Below are 23,113 nucleotides of genomic sequence, written 5' to 3' on the forward strand. Positions count from 1 at the left end.
AACCAATGAAGACGTTCACGATGCATTCAGGAACACGGTAAAACTGCAACGCCGCTCTGACACAAACACGTACGCAGATGATGTGAGAGTCTCTGAGAGGAGATGGAATGGAGCCGGAACCATTCAACAGAACGTCTGCAGGTTCTGCAATACTGACGGACTATCTCAGGAATGGAACACACACACACACGCACACACACACACACATGCAGAGATGGGATGGAATGGAATACTCACAGGACGGACCCACTGCGATGGATGATGCAGAAATGAGTAGAAAAGAAAAAAAAAAGATGAATGAGATGATGAGCTGGTGATCAATGCTGGTAATAGAAAAAAAACTGTTCTGGGTGTCAGAGGATGATTAGAATGAGCAAGAGAAGACCGAACACCAGGAAGGACCCGAACATGATAAAAGCTTCAAACATCTACAGCAAAGCTTTTTCTCACAATTCAATGTAAAACATCATATAAACACACAATCAACTTCAGAACAGCTTCTCAGATGAACTGTTCACTGTTCTCCTCCGGTTCTGTGTGGCGTGCAAACTCTCCCGTTCCACCTCCACATTCTAAATCTGAATATTCTCTTTCATCGCCGGCGGTGTCAGTTTTCCTGATCGGAGCGAGCGACTTTATTCTAATGTGATTTCTCTGCGTTTTGATCTCCGCCGGTTCTCCAGAGAGACGACGAGTCGCGGCTTGAAAGAACCTTCATTCCTCACTTTGTGTCTGAGCGGCGTCTGTCTGTCTGCCGCTTCGCCGGTTCTGAATCCTCATCGCACGTTCTCTCCCTGACAAACCTTCTGGAGAACCTGAGCTCGTCCTGGAAAAGAAGAGCCGCCAGGAGAACCGAGAGCCGATCGCAGAACCCATGAAGACTCATTTCTGATCTGCTTTACACGACCTGCAGCAGCTGGAGCCGCTTGTGGCCAAAGTTGGCATTTTGTAACCTTGGGTGAGGTTTAAAGACATTATTCTCTAAAACATGAAGCAGATGAAAGGAGATGCAAAGCTCCGTCTTTTTCCATCGGTCTTTTAAAGCCGCCGCTGATTTCACAAGAAATAAGGCAAACGTGCTTCACGTCATGAATGTTTCACATGCTCTGCTCATTAGAGGCAGTTTGGAGTTTGAACATTTCTCAGCGGGACACTTTCAGATCGCAGTTTGGGTCATTAACTCTTTAAATCTGCTCAAAATGTGGCTGGAAAAAAAGCACCGAAAGCCCAGAAATACACAAATGTGAAGCTCTGAACAGCAGCAGGAAAATGGTGATGAAGTCAGGAAGGATGAACCCCGAGGAGGAGGAGGAGGAGGAGGAGGAGGAAGAGGAGGCTCTCACCGTGCACCTGCAGGACGCCCGAAGCCTCGGCTTTCCCCACGCTGTTCTCCGACACGCAGGTGTAGGAGCCTTCGTCCTCGGCCTTCACCTGGCTCAGACGCAGACTGTTGTCACTGCGGATCTCAAACCTGGACACACACACACACACACAGACACAGACACACACACACACACACACACACACACACACACACACACACACACAGAACTCTTTCAGTCCAGATGGAGAACCCGAGCGTTTGTTCCTCCGCCCCGCTGTGATAAACTGACCGTGTTGTTGTGATTAACGGACTGACAGCAGGACGCGTCCCGCCACGTTTCCCCCGAGTGTTCATTAAACGTAAGGCGGAGTCGGGACAGACGGAGAGCTCCTCCGTCACCTCCGCCGTGCTCGGCCACACACCTCTCCATCACCTGCATCGTTACTGCCAGGCGCTGACAGGCCCACATCTCGCTTTCAGAGTTTTGATCCGGGGAATGTCCTGATTGGTTTTCTCATATTGTTAGTGAGTCAGATCAGTTTCCTCTTTTCACTTCTTTCTTCCTCTGAAAGAGGAGCGAGGAGGAGGCCGTGATATTATTAGTGAGGCTGCTACTGGAAATGGGACGTCTGAGAAGCCCGACGTGGGAAACGTCAAATAAATTAAAAAGGAAACAGACAGAGATGGCAGAGGAGACAGGAGGCTCCAGAACTTCTTCTCTTTGGAAAAAGCTCATTAAACTCCACTAAATGTTGGGCGAACAACTCCAAACTGTGCTTGGAAAAATTAGCATTTCACCACCAAAGTGTCATTAAAGGATCATATAGGATTTTCAACTGAAGTCTGACCTGGTTTTACCTTTTTATTGTCCCTTTTAATCATGCTGTTAAATATTATTTCAGTGGTTCTTCATTCATTTACAAATCAACCTGTCAGTGAGTTTCTGTTAATGTCCGTCCTCTTTCCACTGTCCTGTGTTCAGAAACGTCTCCTGCTGCTGCAGAAAGTCGAGTTAAAATGCCTGAAAAGTGTGAAGAAATGTCTAAAATATCCATTTCTGTCTAATCAGTTCAGTTGAAAGGCATTAAACCGAGTGTAACTGAGTATTAATTGACGCAGAAATCCATAAACTGAGCCTGGATCTGCTGACAGAGCGCTGACTTGACGTCCCGGCTGGGAGACGGACGCTGCAGGACCCACCTGCCCCGGGGCAGCTCCCCCTCCTCCCTCCGCCAGCGGATGGTGGGGGTGGGGTCTCCGTGCACCTCGCAGAAGAAGTCCACCGTGTCGTCGGCCAGCACCACCTGGTTCACCGGCTGCTTGGTGAAGACGGGCCGCTCTGCACAGAAAACACGCCTCAGCTCCGACAACGCTTTCATCAAACTGATCCTGCAGCATCAGAGCTGCCCGACAGAGGAGGGCAGGAGGGGAGGAGGGCAGGAGGGCAGGAGGGGAGGAGGGCAGGAGGGGAGGAGGGCAGGAGGGCAGGAGGGGAGGAGGGCAGGAGGGGAGGAGGACTCACCGAACACCACCAGCTCTGCTGGATCGCTGTCCTTCTCCCCCACCATGTTGGTCCCAACACACACGTACATCCCAGCATCGCTCTTCCTGGTGTTGGAAATCATCAGCTTTCCTCCACGGATCTGAGGAGGAGGAAGAGGAGGAAGAGGAGGAGACAGAAAGAAGAATGGAGGGTTGTTGTTGGATATTGAGGCATGTTAGACGAGAGCGAAGTCGCTCCATCATTTCAGAGTGATTCAGGACAGACGCTGCTCCAGACTTCTTACATTATCTGACAACGGATCGCCTCGGGCCCATCGCCATGGAAACATCGTCAAGATGCTCTGTGTGTGTGTGTGTGTGTGTGTGTGTGTGTCAGGTTTTTTTCTGCAGTTTGTTTCTTTCCTGAGAGATTCAATTAAACAATAATCAATACATTTCAGCAGTTGAGTTGCTTTTTAATTATCATCAGTGAGGGAACGGGCTGTGGACGCCTCATCAATAACCAAAGCTCGATGCCTTTCATCAATACTGATATTGAGTTTGATCCAGGAAAGGAGGAGGTGGGAACCAAATGAGAACATTCAAAACAAACCTCGAACAGCGGTGAAATTTGTTGTAAATGTGGATAATCTTCAAATAAAGAGGTGAACTGCAGGTAGACCAGAATTTAACCTGCTGTGAGCTGCAGAGGATAATGAAGCTGATGTTAAATTACAAGCTTCTTCTATTGCAAAGTCAGGCTCAGTAAAAACTGCTGGTAAGAACATTTGTTGATGTGATATCCAATACTCTTTCTCCTCCTCCTCCAGCTCAGTCAGGACCTGCGGCGGACTCACCGTTATTCTCTCGTCCTTGTCGTTCACCCGCATGTTGTTTCGTTTCCAGGAGATGGTGGGCTCGGGGTGCCCTCTGGGGGGGATGCACTCCATGACGGCCGGCTCCCCTGCAGCCACCACCACGTCACTGGGCGTCTGGCGGAAGTCGTCCCGAAGAACTGGTGGAAACACAGGAAAGAACAGCAGCTGTCAGCTGTGGAAATGCTGCCTTCATTTAGCAGAGCGGGTCTGCATCCTGCAGCCGTGGATCTGCATCCTGCAGCCGTGGAGGATGCAGATGAAAAGACGCGACGTGAACATTGAGTGAACATGAAGCCTGACAGGACGCCGCTGCTGATATCTGTCTGTCTGCCAGTCGAACACGGAGCGTCTGGAGGTCTTCATCCACTGGAAGTCGTGTGTTCGCATCGCAGCGCATCAATAATAAAGCAGCCCACAAACAAAGTGCATCAATTATTCAGTCCGACCTGTCAACACACACACGCGCAGACACACACACACACACACTCACTCTTATGTTGTGGTGTAAAATCAGATATACCAGCTGCTGAAAGCCACTGAGTCCACCGGCCTCTTTTCTCTGCTTCAGTCTGTTTAACATCTGAGATTTATCTTAAAGTCACAGCCGCCTCTGTTCAAATCCATGTGGAGCCGACATCTCATGTTTCTGTTAGCTGAAGCTGTTTCTGTTAGCTGAAACTGTTTCTGTTAGCTGAAACCATTTCTCTGTTAGCTGAAGCTGTTTCTGTTAGCTGAAGCTGTTTCTGTTAGCTGAAACTGTTTCTGTTAGCTGAAACCATTTCTCTGTTAGCTGAAGCTGTTTCTGTTAGTTGAAGCTGTTTCTGTTAGCTGAAACTGTTTCTGTTAGCTGAAACCATTTCTCTGTTAGCTGAAGCTGTTTCTGTTAGCTGAAGCTGTTTCTGTTAGCTGAAACCGTTTCTCTGTTAGCTGAAACCATTTCTCTGTTAGCTGAAGCTGTTTCTGTTAGCTGAAGCTGTTTCTGTTAGCTGAAACCGTTTCTCTGTTAGCTGAAACCATTTCTCTGTTAGCTGAAGCTGTTTCTGTTAGCTGAAACTGTTTCTGTTAGCTGAAACCATTTCTCTGTTAGCTGAAGCTGTTTCTGTTAGCTGAAGCTGTTTCTGTTAGCTGAAACCGTTTCTCTGTTAGCTGAAGCTGTTTCTGTTAGCTGAAACCATTTCTCTGTTAGCTGAAGCTGTTTCTGTTAGCTGAAGCTGTTTCTGTTAGCTGAAACTGTTTCTGTTAGCTGAAACCATTTCTCTGTTAGTTGAAGCTGTTTCTGTTAGCTGAAGCTGTTTCTGTTAGCTGAAGCTGTTTCTGTTAGCTGAAACCGTTTCTCTGTTAGCTGAAACCGTTTCTCTGTTAGCTGAAACCGTTTCTCTGTTAGCTGAAGCTGTTTCTGTTTGCTGAAACAGCTTCTCATTAAGCTGAATCTGTCTCTCTGCCTCCGTTTTCTCTGGTTCTCCATGAACTCAGTTTGCACATGTGGAGGATGGTTTTGGGTTTTAGGTTGTCAAAGCGACCCGCGGGGCTGAAGTCACTCCGGGGATTCCCGGAGAAGACTGAAACAATGAGAGGGTTTGGGTGTCATGCTGATCTCTTCCTGACCTGGCCCCGGGCGTCTTCTGGAAGGTAAATCCCCCAAAATACCAGCTCATCTCATTTTTCTGGGATTTAATGGGAACTTTAAAAGTCCAGCAGCACCTCTTTAGAAAAGGCTCTTCAATTTCGGCCATCAAATATTCCTCAAAGTTCCCTTTGAAGCTCGGGGTAGATGTGAGCTGCGAACATCAAGGAGCTGCAGGATGATTAATTGATGCCAGAGGACGGCGCGCCCTAAATTTGCATACATTATGGAGGGCTCCGTGAAGGTATCAATAAGTCATATCAATATGATAAGACTCTCTCAGGACCTGACGCCGGCGTCTCCTGAGTGACACCAAAAGACGCCTCCTCCTCAGAACGCCCCGATTCACACCGACAGCTCGTCACACCTCTGAATTCTGCCGCTATAAAAGCTGCCATGTGCTTCACCTGTCTGTCAAACGCTCATAAACCTGATGCTCTAACAGAAACACTGACGTCTTCATTCTGCATGTGTGTTTTCACCAAGACACAAACTGTCGCTGACACGAAATGTGCACTAAAGGATGACTCAGCAGATTCACTTTTCCCCATCAGAACAACGTTTAACCACTAAATCAATGGACATGGAAGACCAGTGAAGGCCTGACAGACCATCGGTTTCTGACTGTGTCGGCGACACTGTGAGGTTTACTGTAAACAGTCTGATCTTCTCCTTCAGTGAGTTATGAGTGAAGCATTTTCTCTCCTGCAGGGTGAGTGATCTTTACACACCAGGGGGCCGATGAAGATATGAGAAGGAAATACTCCACGTCTGCTCTCCACCGACACGTTCATACAGGCAGTGATGCAAATTACAGAGAAATGTTCAATAAGGAGTTCAAATGCAGCGGAGCAGACGGATTTCACATGAACTGAAGGAATACGAAACAAACTGCCTCCAGGGGCATCTTTATTTATTCTCACACAATGACTCAAAAGTTGTTCTTCAGTGAAAAGGGAACAAATCTTAAGATTTACCAACTTTGTGAACATATAGCAGCTGCATATGAGCTAAATACAAGCAAAACACAGTGGTTAGCATTGTTAGCACTGTCACATCAAACCAGAATGTTCCTGAAGGTCAGCAGAGATTCTTGTATGAGGGCTGCATGTTCAGCCTGAGCCTGTGAGCCCCAACTGGTCCAAGACATGCTCGGTTCAGACAGCTGGCCTGTGGAGATCAGATGAGGGGTAAATAAAAGATGGACAGACTGATGAACTACTTGCTCTGCCATCTACTGTTAATTGTGTTGGTCAGTTCAAGGACCACCCTGATCTCCCAGAACCCCCCTTGATTTCCATGAACCGGACCAGTAAGCTGATTAATTTATATAATAACTGATATTTCCACATAACTGTGCACTTCCCACAAGAACGCAGCTTCCTCAAAAAGAAACTGTATCTGTGTCCATGTGTCCTGATTTCAGTAAATGTGTGTGTCGTCTGTGTCAGAGCAACAAGCAGCAATGTCGCTGTAATGTCACAGGCCAGTGGGGGTGGAGGGCGAGTCCTCCCCTCATCTGATTAACGAGCGCCCGCCCCTCATGACAGCCCCGACGGGCCCGGAGAGCCGCAGGATATTACCGCTATCACCAGCATCCACACATCTCTCCGTCCATCTGCCCGTCCGCCCTGATGAACTTATTTCTTTATCTGAAGCACTCCGGCTCGCTGCGGTAAATTCTCGGTATCTCGGCGTCGGGCGGTGACGCCGCCAAGCCTCATTTCTCTTCTTGTCAAGATAGCGTGGCGTCCTCTCTGAATGTGTGTGAGGGGATAAATCAGCCGGCTTTGTTTGCAATGAAGGTCACGGGAGACGAGGACATCAGTGTTTCAGGAGAGAAGAGGAGATTTTTCACTCCCTCATTAGCAAACAGGGTCCGGCTTCATGAACACGCCTCCACCCACTTCTTTGTTGACTCCTGCGCCACCCAGAAGCAGTGAAACAGCTCCGGACACAGCAACACCGCAGAGCGCCCGGGACGGTCCCAATCCCAGAGTCCCCCAATCCGGAGCAACATGCCAGACCTGATCTGTCCGTCCACCACGTCTCTTCACTGAAACACCAAATGGTCCAGGAACCCGTCCAAGAACCCGTCCAGGAACGTGTTAGGGAAGCAGTCCAAGAAACAGTCTAGAAACCAGTTCAGGAACCTGACCAGGAACCAGTCTGGGGACCTGTTAGTGAACCAGCCCATGAACCAGTCCAAGAACCTGTTAGGGAACCACTTCAGGAACCAGTCTGGGATTCAGCCCAAGAATCAGTCGCAAAACCAGTTCAGGAACCCAACCAGGAACCAGACTGGGAATCAGCTTAGAAACCTGTTCAGAATCCAATCCAGGTTCTGGTCCAGGAACCAGTCCAGGAACCCATCAAGGCAGGAACCAGGACAGCTGACAGCACCATCCTCAAACCGGGGCTCCAGGGGCCTTGGATCTGGCCCACTCTGGGCCCCCAGAAAAGACTAAAGCCAGAAGGACCCTTGAGGGCCCATGTGAACCTGAGCAGACACAGGGACACCCCCCCGAGGCCTGGACTACGAAGTGGGACTGACGTGCAGACATTGTCAGTCCTCGAATAGCGGTACATCGAATCTGGTTTTCAACTCGGTCATTCAGTCCAGGCTTTCCTAAAGGTAATCAGTGCACATTCACATGAAAGGGGCGGAGCTTGCAGCGTCTCACCAATCACAACCCCTGCAGAGCAGCTGCTTCAACATGGAGGAGCAGACAGTCATTATTTAAGAACAAAGCAACAACGATGCTGCAATAAAAGTCAGGAAGGACTGTCAGTAGAGAGCTGCTGACTCTGTTAATGTGTAGCTCGGTGATAATATAGTTTTAATTCAAGATGGAACATAAATAGACGCCACTCTGATCACTGAGTTCCTCTTTGTTTGAGGCAGAGCTTCCTCTGCGTCCTTCCTTTAGTTCACATTCTTCGTTCTCTTTAGGTTTTTTGAGGCTCAGTTCTCTGTGTGAGCTCGTTCTGTGTTGGAATATTAATTCCTCATCCCGATGGCGCCAGTAGATGTGCCTTCCACAGCGACGAGAAGATCATTTTCCCGGAGATCCTCCAGAGAGGGAGACAGGAGAGAGGAAATAAAAGGAATGAAAAAGCCAATAAATGAAGGATGAATCATCAATGGACGAGGTTTTCAGTTTCTAACCAGTATTTCATTAAACTCAACAAGTGGTTCATTCCACTCCATCGCTCGGTAAACTAACTCATTAAATTCTGTTTCCATATTCTCAGAAAAACAGTTTTAAATCCTGGATCCAGGCTGCAGTGTTTCTCTCTGCAGTTATTACGATCAACAGACAATAAATCAGCCCTGAGCTGCAGGACTCATCAAGAAAAACCATTTATTTTCAATTAGAACATGTTTTTTTCCTGCTTATTGTTGGAGTGACACATCTGCGGGGGGCGTTGATTCATAAACTCCAAAATTGCAAAACAACAACAAAAAAAAAAGGCTTTCGATCACGTTCAGGAGACAATTCATTATTCTTCCACTTTCTGGAGAACAGACACTGTCACAACACAAAGACAGCGAGTCTGAGATGCAATTAACATCTGTCACACACACACACACACACACACACACACACACACACACACACACACACACACACACACACACACACACACACACACACACACACACACACACACCCTCATCTATCAGAAGCTGATCTACGTTGATGGATCTGAACAGTCACCCAATCACTGGCAAAATCAAATGCAAGCGAGGAGCTAATCGGCGTGTGTGTGTGTGTGTGTGTGTGTGTGTGTGTGTGTGTGTGTGTGTGTGTGTGTGTGTGTGTGTGCGCGCGTGTGTGTGCGCATGTGTGCGCAGAGTATCAGGACCCGGCTGTGTATCCGGGCGTCATCTGAGCATTTAATTGGACATAAAAAACACCTTTGGGCCGATCTGAGGCTCACTTTTAATTAAATGGTTTTATCGCCGTGGTTAATGTTCGGAGGAGGGGAGGCGCTCCACCCTGACCCCAACCCCCCCAACCCCCCCAACCCCCCCGCCCGCTCCACCCACACCGAGAATAAATATTCAGAAGGTGGAGAGAGGATGAGTGATGGTCCCTCAGCTGGCAGAGCCACGAGGAGGAGGAGGAGGAGGAGGATGAGGAGGATGAAGAGGAGGCGTCTTTGGGTTCAACACTGGATCAAATGTGGAGTTCCAGGTTGACCGTCTTTCCCAAGAAACAACTATTGATCTTTTTCTTCTTCTGTTTATTGTCCATTGAATTTACTGTAAACTGCATTAGATTCAGTAAATTGATCGATAAAAAAGAGAAAAATGAAGATATAAAATGAAAACATGAGAACCGAGAACATTTCACGCTGTTGCTCACATTCATCCACTCACACACGCCGAGGTCAGCCGCTGCCATTCAAGGCGCTCAGTCCCTACTGGCAGCTGTTTGGGTCCAGTGCTTGGCTCAAAGACACTCCGGCACGTGGACAGTTGATATCAAACCTTCAACAGCTTGAGTGTCAAGTCTCATTAAAGCAACAATAAAGTAAAGACATGCTGAACCTGAGGACGCCTGCCTGAGGAGTGAAGCCGTGGGGTGAAGCCAGCGTTGGAGCGTTGGAGCGTTTTGGTCCGCTGGATTCACTGGATTACTCTTAGCGGTTCTGCGGGATGGTGTGGATCAGCACCAGGGACCAGAGACCGAGGCGGGTTTCGGTGGTGCTGTGACTAACCGGCCGGCGGCCACAGAGCCGGTCATCTGCAGGGCTAATCGGCTGACTGTGGGGGGAGTTCGGACATAGGAAACATCTAAGATTGTTGCTTTGCTTCACCGCATTGTGCAGTGATTTTAGTTACATTGAACCCCAACTCTGTTTTTTACTGGTTTTTTTAAAAAAAATTTTGGTGTCTTTCCTGTTAGAATAAAACTGCATCTTTTGGGCTTCATCCTAAGTTTCATGTCTGTTCATCACCTCTGCTGACAGGCGGAGATCCGCCTGTGGCCTTATTGTTGTTGTAATAAGATCGCCTTGGAAAAGACAGGAGGATTGTTTCAGACTGAAGGACTGATGGACTGGTGGACAGAGGGACTGGTGGACAGAGGGACTGGTGGACAGAGGGACTGAAGGACTGTGCTGGAGGGAAGAAACGTCACATGAATCCTTCAGTTCATCTCAACCAAACATGAATAAATCTGCTTCACTCTCTCTAAGTGTTGCCTGAACCCCGAGGCAGTGTATGTCCCTTTGAGCCCCATGCCCCCCCTCCCCCCTCCCCCATCAGAGATCACCTCCATCAGCCACTGTCATTACCCAGAGTGCACCCCCCCCATTACACCCCCATGAAACACACAAGATATTGCTGTGTGTGTGTGTGTGTGTGTGTGTGTGTGTGTTGTGGTGCTTCACAGTTGGAGACAGATGTCCGTGCTGTCACTAACCCCCCCCCCCACACACACACACACACACACACACACACTCCTCTGAGCCCAACCAAGACAAACAGACAGAGGCAGAGATAGAACACAGAAAACACTGAGTGAGTCCAATCTGAGCAAAACACCAGCTGAGGGCGGACTGTGACACACACACACACACACACACACACCCTCTGGTCAGACGTCACCACTGCTCCATCAGCTGACCCCCCCCCCCCCCCCCCCGGAGGCCCTCCTGAGGCCCAGCGGTGAGATGGGGCCGGCTCAGAAGGTAAATGAATGGGAATCGCAGTGAGAGGGCATTTCAATTACTGAGTCCACGAGTCCAGAAGGGTCACCTTCTCAACACCCCCTCCACCCTCCTCACCCCCCCAGCTCCCTCTGCTCCTCCCCCCTCCCCCCACCTTACACTCATAACCTGTTCATCAATGTCTGCTGCATTTTAACCCTCAGATTTAATCCATTTTCTTTTGTCCGTCCATTTAGTCCATCAACACTGCTGCTGCAGATGAGTCCCCACACCCCCACCCGATCACTCCCTCCACGCCCCCCACCCCCACCCTGCTCCCAGCACTCCCTCTCCGCTGCCACCAGAGGGTGGAGGAGCATCTGCTCCCATGAAGAGGTGGAGGTGAGCCGCTCCCGGAGCGATTAGCCCGAAGATCAGGCTCGGAGATGGAAACAACTCCAGCGATCAGCGTGACGGAGCGCTGCAGCCCGGGCAGAATTGATCCCGGCCCGGGAGCTGACAGGAAATCTGTGCGCTACAAATTAACGGAACGTGAGCGCGGCGGGTTTCTCCCCACCGTCAGCCGCGGGCGCCACAGCGGCGCCCGGAACGGAATCCACAAGTCAGCGTGATGCACTACCGGCAGATCATCATCCTGCTATTAGCATGAGATAAACCTGCTCTAACAACACCGTCAGCCGGCCGGCAACGGAGCGCTGCACCCGCCTCCACGTCCCGCTCATCACGCCGCAAACACGCCATCCCGCAAAACGCCTCTGAAAACTGAAATGGAGCCATAAAGCTGTGAGAAACTGCCTGTCACCCAGTCACCTCGTTAGGGCGGGGTGGGGTCGGGTGGGGGTGGGGGGGTGGGGGGGTAGATGGGGTTATCTGTCATGCTGCCATGTTTCACGGCTTTTTAAGCGCTCATAAACGAGGAGCTCTGGCCTCGATGGGGTCCTGTCGCACTGGAGGGACGGCGAGGGGGGTCTAATTATCACACACTCTGTGTGTGTGTGTGTGTGTGTGTGTGCGTGTGTGTCGTCCTGTGTTCTAAAAACCAAACAGAGCCAGCCGGCCGTAGAACATTTTTCATTCCCATAATTCAACGTTCAGCTTTCTGGCGGTAATTTGACGCCTTCCTCCTGACTGCGTGACCCCCCCCCCCCCAATCATTATGAAGCATTCTGTTGTTGACTGAGCCGTCAGCTTGATGTGTGTGTGTGTGTGTGTGTGTGTGTGTGAGCTCCGTACGGCAGTCGCTGCGGTTCCAGATGCGTTTTAATTGGCGCTGGGCGGCCGTCTGCTGGAAGCAGCGCCGGTGTTTTAGCCCCGTTCATGCTCTACATGCAGTGTGTGTGGAGAACACGACTCCGGTCCTGTGAGGACGGCGGTGATCACTGCGGGGCTGCAGGTCCCGGTAATCGTGTGTGCACGGCTGAATTAATGATGGTTAACCGGATTAAAGCTGAATTAAACGCAGGAAGGCCTATTAGCCGGCCGCAGAGCCTCCGGCTGGAACGAGCGCCGCTGCAGGAAGCTTCGGGAGCGACCGACCGGCGCTTCCCTCTGAGCGACGGCGCACATTTCACATTTCATCGGCACAGCTGCCCGAGTGTGCACACCCACCGGCGGCCTCTCATCTCTCGGAAACAAAGGTTCGTTTTCCCTGAGAAGTGATGAAATTCAAAGCAAGCGGCTCATGACCACCTGTCCGCCCGCCAAGCGTCAGGAAGTCCAGCCGAGAGCGGACCAGACCGCTCGGCCGAGACGCTCCGAAGCCACTCAGAGCTGCTTTCAACCCATTACAGCTAAAAACACCGCTGATAAGGAAGCAGCGAAGGATTTCTCCCTTCTAATCACATTTTAAGCAGCGGGGATGGAAAAGCGGCCATCGCGCAGCGGAGTGGGAGGAAGGAGGAGAAGGTAGGAATAATAACCTCTCTCACCTGCGAGGCGGCCAACAGCAGAGTGATGTGGGGCTTATTGTCGAGTCAGCGCTTCCCGAATGGCTTCCCGAATGTAAAGACGAGGCATTTTCTGATTCTGACGAACAGAAGAGGCGAAGCGAGGAAGCGTCCGGCGCCGTATTTCAGCGCGGCGAGCCTCTGATAGCAGGAATCCATCCGTCTCAGCCCGGAGCGAGCAGGACGCCTTCTGCTAGCTACACTTCAGGGCCCGTCACATCCGAGGCCGTCTGCGGCAGAATGATCTGCTTCAAGAAGAATACTTCGGTGTTTTGCTCATTTTCGAAGGTGTGAATGCAGATTTATTCTCGGTAACGCAACCATGCGTACTGATATCAGAGCAATGTCAACATTCAAGCTTAATCGGTTTCTTGATCGTACAGGTACTCTCAGAACCAAGTTTCCAAGTTTAAATGCTTCATTTTAGTCTCTGTTTCTGAGTCAGGTTGGAAAAAAGCCTGTATCTCTGAAATGCAGAAGCTTTGAGAAGAGGGTTAAAACCGACTTTCTGATGTTAATTTAAAAGGCTCCTGTTTGTGCTGTGTGCAGATGAATGCAGCACTCTGCTTCAGAAAGTCTGTATTTTTCATTCATTCTGTTAGAAAGGTTTCAGATGTGGAGAGTATAACCTTCAGAGAACGCTCTATATGCCTCCTCCATATGCAGTCCAGGCTTTTGAAAGGGCGGTATAAGTTCAAACAGCTGGCTGATGCTTATTGCTGCTGGATAAATCTGTATGAGACCGGCAGGAGGTGCAGTTTTTGGGGACATTTGGCTCCTGATCAAGTCTGCAGACATCCTGATTCAGCTTTTTCACAAGGTATCGCAGGAATCGGCAATGTCGAAGAATCGCAATTCAAATGGAAGCATCAATCCTAAAAGAATCAAATCGGGAGAAAGAGTATCGTCCCAACACCAACAGGGGTCAGGGTTAGGTTGGGGCTAGGTTGAGGTGAGAGTTAGGTTTGGGAAAGGTTGGGGTTAGGTTGAGGCTTGACTGGAGGTAGGATGGGGTTATATTGGGGTTCGTTTGAGGTAAGGTTGGGGTTAGGTTGGGGCTAGACTGGGTTTAGAATGGCGTTATATTGGGATAAGGTTGGGGTTATGTTGACATCAGAGTTAGGTTGGGGACAGGTTGGACGTAGGATGGGGTTAAGTTGGCATAAGGTTGAGGTTAGATTAGGGTTATATTGGGATAGGTTGGGGTTATATTGGGTTTAGGTTGAAGTTAGGGTTAGGTTGGGGTTAGACTGAGGTTAGGCTAGGGTTAAGTTGGGATTATATTGTGGTTCGGTTGGGGTTATATTGGGGATAGCTTGGGGTAGGACGGGGTTATATTGGGGGTAGGTTGGGGTTTAGACTGGGGTTCGGCTGTCTTCATGTGCTCAGGTTACAGCTGGTGACTCTTACAGTCCAGACAGGACTGTAATGCATTTGTAAAACACTTGCTTATTTATTATTTATGTCAAGAAATGCTAAGCCGTTCACAAAACGTGTGTGTGTGTGTGTGTGTGTCTGTGTCTGTGTCTGTGTCTGTGTCTGTGTCTGTGTCTGTGTCTGTGTCTGTGTCTGTGTGGAAGGCAGAGCGAAAGTCCAGCAGGACAGATGGAAATTTAGCCAATAATAACTCGACACACACACTGAGCAGCAGCAGCAGCAGCCAGGCCCGTTAGACTGAAACAGCCTTATTTTAAGAGAAGACCCGTCTCAAAAAAACCACTTTACAGGCAGAACCTTCCCCCCTGGACGCCGTCGACCGCCGTCCGTCCAACTGCAACCCGCGGCCCGTGAACCCCGGAGCCACGGACCACGCCTGGCGTTCGTGCAGAGACGTGGATGAGAGGCGGCGAGCCGTGAACACAAACACTGGTGAAAAAGTCCCACAACACGTCCTCATCTGAGTGTAAATCCCCGCAGCCTCCCCGCTCGGGCGGCGCTCGCCGGCAGCTCCAGGTGGAGCTGCGGCTCCGGCTGTGCTCATCCACCCAGCAGCCTCCAGGTTAATCCACCGCAAACCTCCCCTGGCACGGCGCCGGTGTGTGTGTGTGTGTGTGTGTGTGTGTGTGTGTGTGTGTGTGTCTTCTGACAGTTTCTTTTTTTTCCATCTACGTTTCATCACTACGATTCCTGATGGAATACACCCCACCCCCCCCAAACCTGAGGGCCGAACCCAGCGGAGGATGGACGCTGTAATTCTCCGGGAATTGAACCGACGGTGCGGCTCCTGGCTTTCGGATTTTCCTCCAAGAAAGTGAGAAAAACTCATAAAGCTGGACTGAAATTGTGTTGAGAAAGACATCCTCCAGAGACCCGAGAGAACTCAAGCACACTCACATCCAACTTCTTAAAGTTAAAAAAAAAAGAAAAAGCAGGGGATCGAATCAGAGGCCAAAAGATCTGAGTCCCTCCGACCTGATGTGGCTCATCGCAGTGGAACCAGGGACCGTCTGTGGGCTGATGGGAGGTTTCTCCTCCGCCCCGGTCTGTTCCTGGCCGGTGGGAGTACTAATTGGTTTCCCCGACCGCCTGGCTCGATCACAGGCTGAACAGATCCCTGAACTCAGCACCCAGAAAACAAAGCTCGTCTCAGACACTCCGACTGATCATTAGCAGGTCAGAAACCAGATGAATGAAAGGTTCACAGAGTGGAACCATCAGCTGAGGGCTTCATCCACCACCGAGCTTCAGGGAGAGCGTTGAGTCTTCCATTCCGCGGCAGCTCTGGGTGGCCTGCAGGGTTTCAGGGACAGATGTGACGTCCGGTCTTCTTGTCGAGGATCGAGTGAACAATCAATAACAATATGCAACACTTCAGTAGAAGATGAAATTGACTCGGTGCTTTGAGATTTGCTCTTCCAGATACTGCTGCACTTTGTCTTGAACCAAATTTACACCAAGCTGTGCTTTTAATTTGTATTTTTGTTCTACATGTGTTTAGTTTCCACCTAACTGTCACTGCTGCTGTTCTGGGGGTTTTTTGGGGGGTTACGGCTGGTTGCAAAGCTTTTGTGAATGAAGCATTTTTTTTATTGAGTTTTCCGATGTCAGAGCGTGAATGCTCAATACCTGAAGACATGACTTACCACAGTTCAGCTGAATGAACTGAATGCACAACAGTCGATTCGTACTGCACCGCAGAGTCGTATTATCAATGTTTCCGAACTGTCATTGGGAGAAATGGTGACTCCAGGCGGTTGCTCTACGACTGACCGTGACTCCTGACCTCTAACATGCAGCAAGTACAGAGAAAAAAAAAAACCCATTTCCTGGTATGGATCAATAATCCCACATTATCAAAACGCTGTATTCAGGATTTATTTCAGGGACGGGTGACGTACGGAGCGAAGCGCTGACCTCTGGACAGCAGAGATCTGTGGGACGGCGTCCAGCCGAGGTGAGCGTTCAACGCTCGCTCCGTGTCGGATCGATCACCTTAATGAAGCTGCGGACTTATCGACGCAAAGTTCTGCTCCCGAACGCCTGATGAAGGCAGCGGCCCGACGCTTCGTGAATTATGTGCTGTGGATGTTCTGAAAGCGCCTCGCGAGTCTTCTCTGGAACACAAAGTGGCAGGTATCCTTCAGGGAGACGGAGCGGCGGGCGCTCTGATGCAAACGGCGGCGATAGAGACACGCCGCGTCTCTCTAAATTACCCCGGCGCTTCATGAAATATTCAAACTGTTTGACAATACTTCATTCAGCTGGAGTGGTTCCCTCCTCTCATAAAGCTGCATAAATTATCAGGTGAAGGATCCCCACACGAAAGGGAAGAAGAAAAAGGAAGAGTCGATGCCCTTTGGACAAAGACGGAGCTGCCAGGGAAAACAGAGACTCTGGAGTGGCTTTTAAAATGTGTCAGTCCTTCAGAAACCGAGGCAAAGAGGAGATGAAACAGCATTTTGATGGGAGCCGCTTGGCAAAAACAAACCGGCTTCAGAGCTTCAGAGGGAAAAGAATCTGGACTGTGTGGCGTTTTAAAAAAAAGCGAAGGACGAGGAGGGAGGTTTGAATGTGAGTGAGGCTGTAACTCCAGGAGAACGTGAGCCGATCGGCGGCGCGAGGCGAGGAGGGGATCAGAGCGGGGCTGGACCCCGGGGGTCGCCCACTACAATGCCGTCACAGAGGAGGCCGGCGCTCCCGTGTGTGTGGTCAGCTCATCAAGCCATTGTCTGGCCGCCCAAAAGAGGATTACTTTAATCTAGTAATGGCCGCCGTCGTGCAGCCTGTAGGGGCGGGGGTGCCGGGGTCACTGAAATGCTGAGAAGCCCATTGTGAGGCGACTTGAGCCCCCCTCCGCCCCCTCCACCCCCCGTTGGCCTGCCGGCCCCGCTCTGCCCTCCGCTGACCCCCGGCAGGTCGGGCTACTGTCGTTCACCCATCTGGAAAACCAGGAGGACTGAAGCCCGCCTCCGGGGAGCGAGCAGGGAGGAGGGACGGCGGAGGGACGGCAGCTGAGGACGGTTCAGATGACGCGTCATCAGCCACAGAACGAGACAAAACCCAGAAGCTTCGTTCACACACAAAACAAGCTCCACACGCGTTTTCATTCCTCAGGAAGTGCAAATTCACAAAGTGAGGACGAGTTTCAGCCTTAAGCCAATTCGATGATCCTCCTGGAGCAGAAAGCAGAGAAAAGTCAGGAAATCAGGCGTGTTGAGGCTTTGATACGGAGGAGCTTTCACCGCTGCATCGTGTGACCTGTCGGCCCAGCTCTCGCCGTTTTGTCCACGACTCTGAATGAAACACCAGAATTCAAGAAACTAGCAGCAGCAGTTCATTGAAAACTCCAGTCAATACTTTTGTTGTCATTTCTAAAGGAAACGTTGACCTGCGGGCCAGACTGAGCCTCTGATGGGTCATTTTTCACCATCGGACTCTCAGTTTGACCCCCAGATGATTACAAATCAACTCTGATTCTGTTACTCGCCAAGTCGACACAAATGCCTCGGATTCAATGGTAAATATTCAGAGATCGTTCCAGCAGGCGGGATTCAAGCCGATATGTTCTGACGCCTGAACTGATGTTTCAGCTCCTTCCTGTCTGAAGCCGCCTCCCACACAGACCCCCTGCGGTGCGTGGCGTCGGGGTGAAACCGCCGACTGCGTCAGGGTGGAGTCCGGGAGGTGAGAGAGGTGAGGCGTCGCTCCGACGTCGGCGGCTTCAGGCTGGAGACGAGCCGGTCGGGCCGTCAGCTGACGTCCCTCAGCTGTCCGCGCACCGTCACTCCTCCGGGACCGCGGACCGCCGGGGACACGCGGGGGGAGCAGGTGACGGCGGAGGAGGGAGGGGGAGGAGGCGGCGCCGTGACAGAGGGAGGGAAGTGCAACAGTTCCAATTTTCCAGCCTGTCAACAAACTCCAAAAACAGATGGATCTGGGAGCAGAAATCCATTTAGCTGCGCTCGGATGACTTAAGCTGCCGTTCGCCGACCTTTCCTGGCTCCGAGGCGGAGCCGGTCTTAAGGAGAAATGAATCTTGTGCAAATACACACAAGCAGAAATCAATAAGCATTCTCCACAGCTGCTCGGCGTCACACCGGCCGTGTGCATGCAGGTCCAATACGCCGAAATCCCCCTCAAACGCCTCTCTGAGTGTCACTCCAGCCTGACGGCGATGAGGAGATCCTCAGGTTAATTCTGGAAAAGCCTCCTCAGCACGGAGACCGCAGAGCGTCACGGCGGGAGGAAACCGATGGTCAAACACACACCGTGCGGCGGCGCCCCGGAGTGTTCGCCAAGTCAGGTGGAGACGAGGAGAGACGCTTCATTCTGCCGCCGAACAAAAGTCTCTCAACTCAAAGTTAGAAACCGTAAAATCTGAAACTGCCAAAACCTGTAGGAACAGCTAATGCGAGTTCAAACTGTCAAAAACAACTGAAGAAGCGAGAGAAAAAAAACAGGATAGAACCAAGAAAATAGCTACAAAAGGGATGAAGAGCTGAAAAAAAGCTTAAAGAAACAAAAAAGGTCAAACAATTAAAACGGATGAAAACTAAAGAAAAGCTGTTAGAAACAGGAAGAAAACACAGGTTTGTTCAAACAGCTGAAATAGTAAAAAGTACTGATTTCAGAGCAAATGAAAGAGAGGAAATGACCTTTACAGCTAGAAACCTGCTTCAGGTTTGGTCTCCCGTTAAAAGAAAAGTTAGAATTGTTATTTCAGTCCAGAGCCAGCAGGATTATCTCCGCTCAGGAATCTGAGGGCTTCGGGCTTAAAGCTCCTTCAAATCGAACAATCCAGAGTGTGAAGCTGTCCAACGCTAATCAGACCTTATTAATCATAAATTCTGCTGCAGGAGCTTCTCCTGATGAGGCAGCAGAAAAACTGATCACAAGCCCGACGCTATTTATATGCAGGGAGAGAGCCGCGTCAATTAGCATCATGCTAATTTAGCGTTAAAGGCCACGGCCCCATCGTCTCTGCCACTCAAATATTCATTTCCCTCCAACTTCTTACAAGCTGCAGCAGTAGAGCTGAAAATAAGCTAAAAAAAAAAAGTATTAAAAATGATATACTTCATCAAATGTAGCTTAAAAACTTGACATTTGGTTTGCAGGCAGAAGGAGAGCAATTACTGGAGCGAGTGGAGCGTTTTCTGGAGGCAGCGCAGAGCGAAGCGCCAAATCCGGGCCCGACTCATCCAACGGCAGCGACCAGCGGTCCAGCCATTCAGCGAGCTGGCAGCGGGCGCACGGCGGCTCCAACGACAATCAAAACCACTTTCCCCAGAGCTGGAGTCTGCTGTCCAGAGAATTAAGCCAGTTTTTCACAATGACTTGGCGCCGAATGGCCACACGGCCACGGACGAAAAGTTCCGTCACCAACGGGAAACGCTCCGCCCTCAGACGCCGGTCCGAGGTTCCAGTGTTTCGGTACTGAGACGAGGCGCCAACACACACCTCGGTCGCTCCATAACGGCGTTCTGATTGCGCCCCATTGATCTGTTTGAACCGAGTATTGATCGCGTTGGCCTCTCCCGCTCGCCGTCTGTCACGGATGATGGCTGAAGCTCCCCAGACGAGCCGGTTCTGCATGTTCTCCGTCCGCCGGGGATCCACCGCATTCAGGATCCTCCCCCCGCCGTGTGAGATCCCATCGGTCCGGAGCAGCAGCCCACCAGGTTTCACACTTCAAAACTGGACTGACAGACTAAAAACACCATGAAACCTGCTGCTAAAGGCGACATTTAGAGCAGAACCGGAGCCGAACAGCTGAGAGTCAGCAGAGCAACAAACCTTCCAGCCTCTGGTTCGTATTCGTCTGAACCTCGCCTCATCCCTCTCATGATCTGACAGTCTCTATTCCCGAACGCTATTCAAGGAGAATTAAACAGTCTGGGTCTCGGTTCCAGGCGTGCTGCCTTATCTCCCGGGAGCTGACAGGCACTGACTTATGGTCTTTGTGTCTTCAAGCGTCCCAAACGGACTTCCTGTGTGAGGTTTCCCTCCATCCGTCTGAAGCCGACGCCACACCGCCGGAGGCATCGCCTGAACGGGAGCTCATCTGCATCCTGGAGGCGCAGCCACAATCACCCTCCGTTAATCATCTGCCTAACTGAGACACCGTGGCGTTAAAATGCAAACGGGTGAACTTGCTGATTGTCAGCAAAGAGGAGAAGGTTTGTACTTCATCCTTACGAATATTTAACGGGCCAGGCAGAGGTCCTGGTGTCAGCTGAGAGCCTGTGATCAGCAGCTCACGGAGATACAGGGGGCGTGACCGGGGGGGTGGGGGGTGGGTGGGGGTGTGATCGGCCACAACAGTTGGAGCGAGGGGCCTTTATTGTTGTGGACAGGCCGCCGCGCTGCACTGTCATTAAAGAGGGGGAGAAGGTTAATGCTCTTCCTCACACCACCTGTTGTCAGAGCACACCCCCAACCCAGCACCCCCGCTCCTTCTGCCTTTGTCTCACTGACACACACACACACACACACACACACACACACACACACACACACACACACACACACACACACACACACACACACACACACACACACACACACACACACACACACACACACACACACACACACACACAGGTCTCCAGCACGGTCTAATTAATTCAGCCTATCCTCCAGTGGCTGGTGGGTTTGGCTCAGTGACCAGCAGACGGACGGATCATTCGGGGGGGGGGGGGGGGTTAAGCTTCACTCCGGCCATCTGACCCCTTCCTCATTCCTGTTTTTTGTTTTCTCCCCTCTAAGATCAGGATGACCAGCGGCTCCGTCCGAGACGTGCGATCCCATTAGCGGAGCGCCAACACGCCTCGCAGCTCCGAGCTCGTTATCACCGGACGAGGCGCCGCAGAGCGACGGCGTGACGCCGCGTCCCTGAAGGGGCCCGAGGCGCCCGTGGTACCTCCACTGCTGAACAACCCTCAACAAGCCGGTCTGGCTCACTTCCAAACCAGATCCGCAACGAACAAACAGCATCATGAGCAGAAACCAAAGGAACCCTGACAGACGTCTGAACATCTGAGATCTAGAAAACAGACATTTTTTCAGGTTTATGTTGCTGAGCTGAGGCTGAACGAGGACTCGGAGCTGCACGATGAACCGAGGACACAGTAAACGGCTGACTGATGTGATCTGAAAGCACCGAGCAGCTCAGAGTCGGCCGTATTGACTGACAGACAGTCGACACTCCACAAACGCAGAGCTGCTAACGTTCACACAGCTCTGAGGCTCCAACTTTACAGCATCACAGCTCCGGTCCCACCGTCTCGCATGGCCTCTGTCCGTCCGTCTGATGGACGCAGGACGCCACAAAGACCAGTCAGCGCTGCGAAGAGAACACGACTCCTCCTGATCGCTGTGACGACGCCGAAAACACACCTGAGACGAGACGACTCAAACATTCTGCTTCAAAATGACTCGGTTCCGCTTTCTGATGTTCGACATGACAGAATTCAGCTCATTTACAACCCAGACGAGGGGCTCAGCAGGCGCTCTGATCTGCAAACACCGGCGCTCTGTGAAGAACAAAACAGCCGTAGAGATAAAGACGCCATTGTTTCGCCGTCAGGCCGACCTCCCTGCTGAGGTCAAAGCTCCTGATCTCCTCTGTTCCAGGTGAGGAGGCGAGCGGATAAAATCAGCTCACTGTGTTCAGAAGAAAGGTTCCTTCAACTGCTGACGTCTCCAAACAGGCGTTTCACCGACGCTCAGAGGCTTAATGTCGTCTTTTAGAGACGTCGCTCCTTCAGCAGCAGACTTTAAACGTCCTGCTGCTCCTTCAGTGAAAGCTAGTCTCAGTCAAAGCAACGTGGCTCCCGTCGTTCTGCGGTGTGAACGCAGGCCGAGGGCAGGGTGGAGGCGGTGTGGAGGCGGTGTGGCTGCTTGACAGCGAGCCCCACCGAGCGCCGGCCAGAGCCCCTATGGCTCCACAGCGCCGGGTTAATGAGGAGGACGAGGCCAGGGAGCGGCGAGCGAGGAGCCGCCGGCGGGACGGACGAGGTCTATCTGCTTCATCACAGCTCCGCTCTGCCCGATCCGCCCCGCCCGAACCGCTCCGCCCGATCCGCCCCGATCTGCCCAATCCGCCCTGCCCGATCCGCTCGAATCCTTCTCCCACTTCCACAGAAACCCTGAAATCCCTGTTTCTGCACAAGATGATCCAAACCACAGTGGCAGGCGTGTGTGTGTGTGTGTGTGTGTGTGTGTGTGTGTGTGTGTGTGCGCGTGTGCGTGTAAAGGAGAAAGGAGGATCCAGCTGGTGACAGTTCACTTCAGCTGTCTCTCCCTCACGGGGTGTCTGGGATTACTGCGGGTGAGAAAGTGGGACCGTTACAAACACACACACACACACACACACACACACACACAGACACTGACACACACACACACACACGTCACATCTTCACCTGTTCATTCCCAGAGTTCCCGGCGCAGCTGCTCTCCTCAGACTCTACGTCTTAACCTCCAAACAACCTTATAAAAAGAAAGTGGGGGGAAGTTGATTTTCACCCCCGCTCCGTTTTATTTGAAATGTCTGTGACTCCACCCCCCACCCCCCAACCCCCCTCCTCCACCCGTCTCCCTTCGGCAGAGTGAATATTCATGAGCCATAAAGCCGGGCGGGAGAGACGTTGCAGGCATAATAAAAACGTCAGAGGTGTAAAACACTCAGAGAAGAAAAAAAAGAAGAAGCTTGAAGCTCGGCGGCGGGTCTGAA

The 23,113-nt window shown here is 51.2% G+C and overlaps 1 protein-coding gene across 5 annotated transcripts in view; it reads right to left on the reverse strand.

Annotated features, from left to right (window-relative positions):
• Positions 1 to 23,113, reverse strand: part of robo3 (roundabout, axon guidance receptor, homolog 3 (Drosophila)) — a 79,014-nt gene that overhangs the window by 34,609 nt on the left and 21,292 nt on the right. For 3 of the 5 annotated variants that reach the window (XM_030100898.1, XM_030100899.1, XM_030100897.1), the window contains exons 3-7: positions 3,664 to 3,821; positions 2,847 to 2,967; positions 2,525 to 2,663; positions 1,344 to 1,471; positions 238 to 249 (exon numbers count right to left, since the gene is read on the reverse strand). In XM_030100898.1, coding sequence (XP_029956758.1) covers positions 238 to 249; positions 1,344 to 1,471; positions 2,525 to 2,663; positions 2,847 to 2,967; positions 3,664 to 3,821 — 558 coding nt within the window. The remainder of the gene's footprint in view (positions 1 to 237; positions 250 to 1,343; positions 1,472 to 2,524; positions 2,664 to 2,846; positions 2,968 to 3,663; positions 3,822 to 23,113) is intronic. The other 2 variants (XM_030100901.1, XM_030100900.1) reach the window with 1 other exon arrangement.

Source organism: Salarias fasciatus, chromosome 10 (genome assembly GCF_902148845.1).
Source record: "Salarias fasciatus chromosome 10, fSalaFa1.1, whole genome shotgun sequence".
NCBI classification, from domain to species: Eukaryota; Metazoa; Chordata; class Actinopteri; order Blenniiformes; family Blenniidae; genus Salarias; species Salarias fasciatus.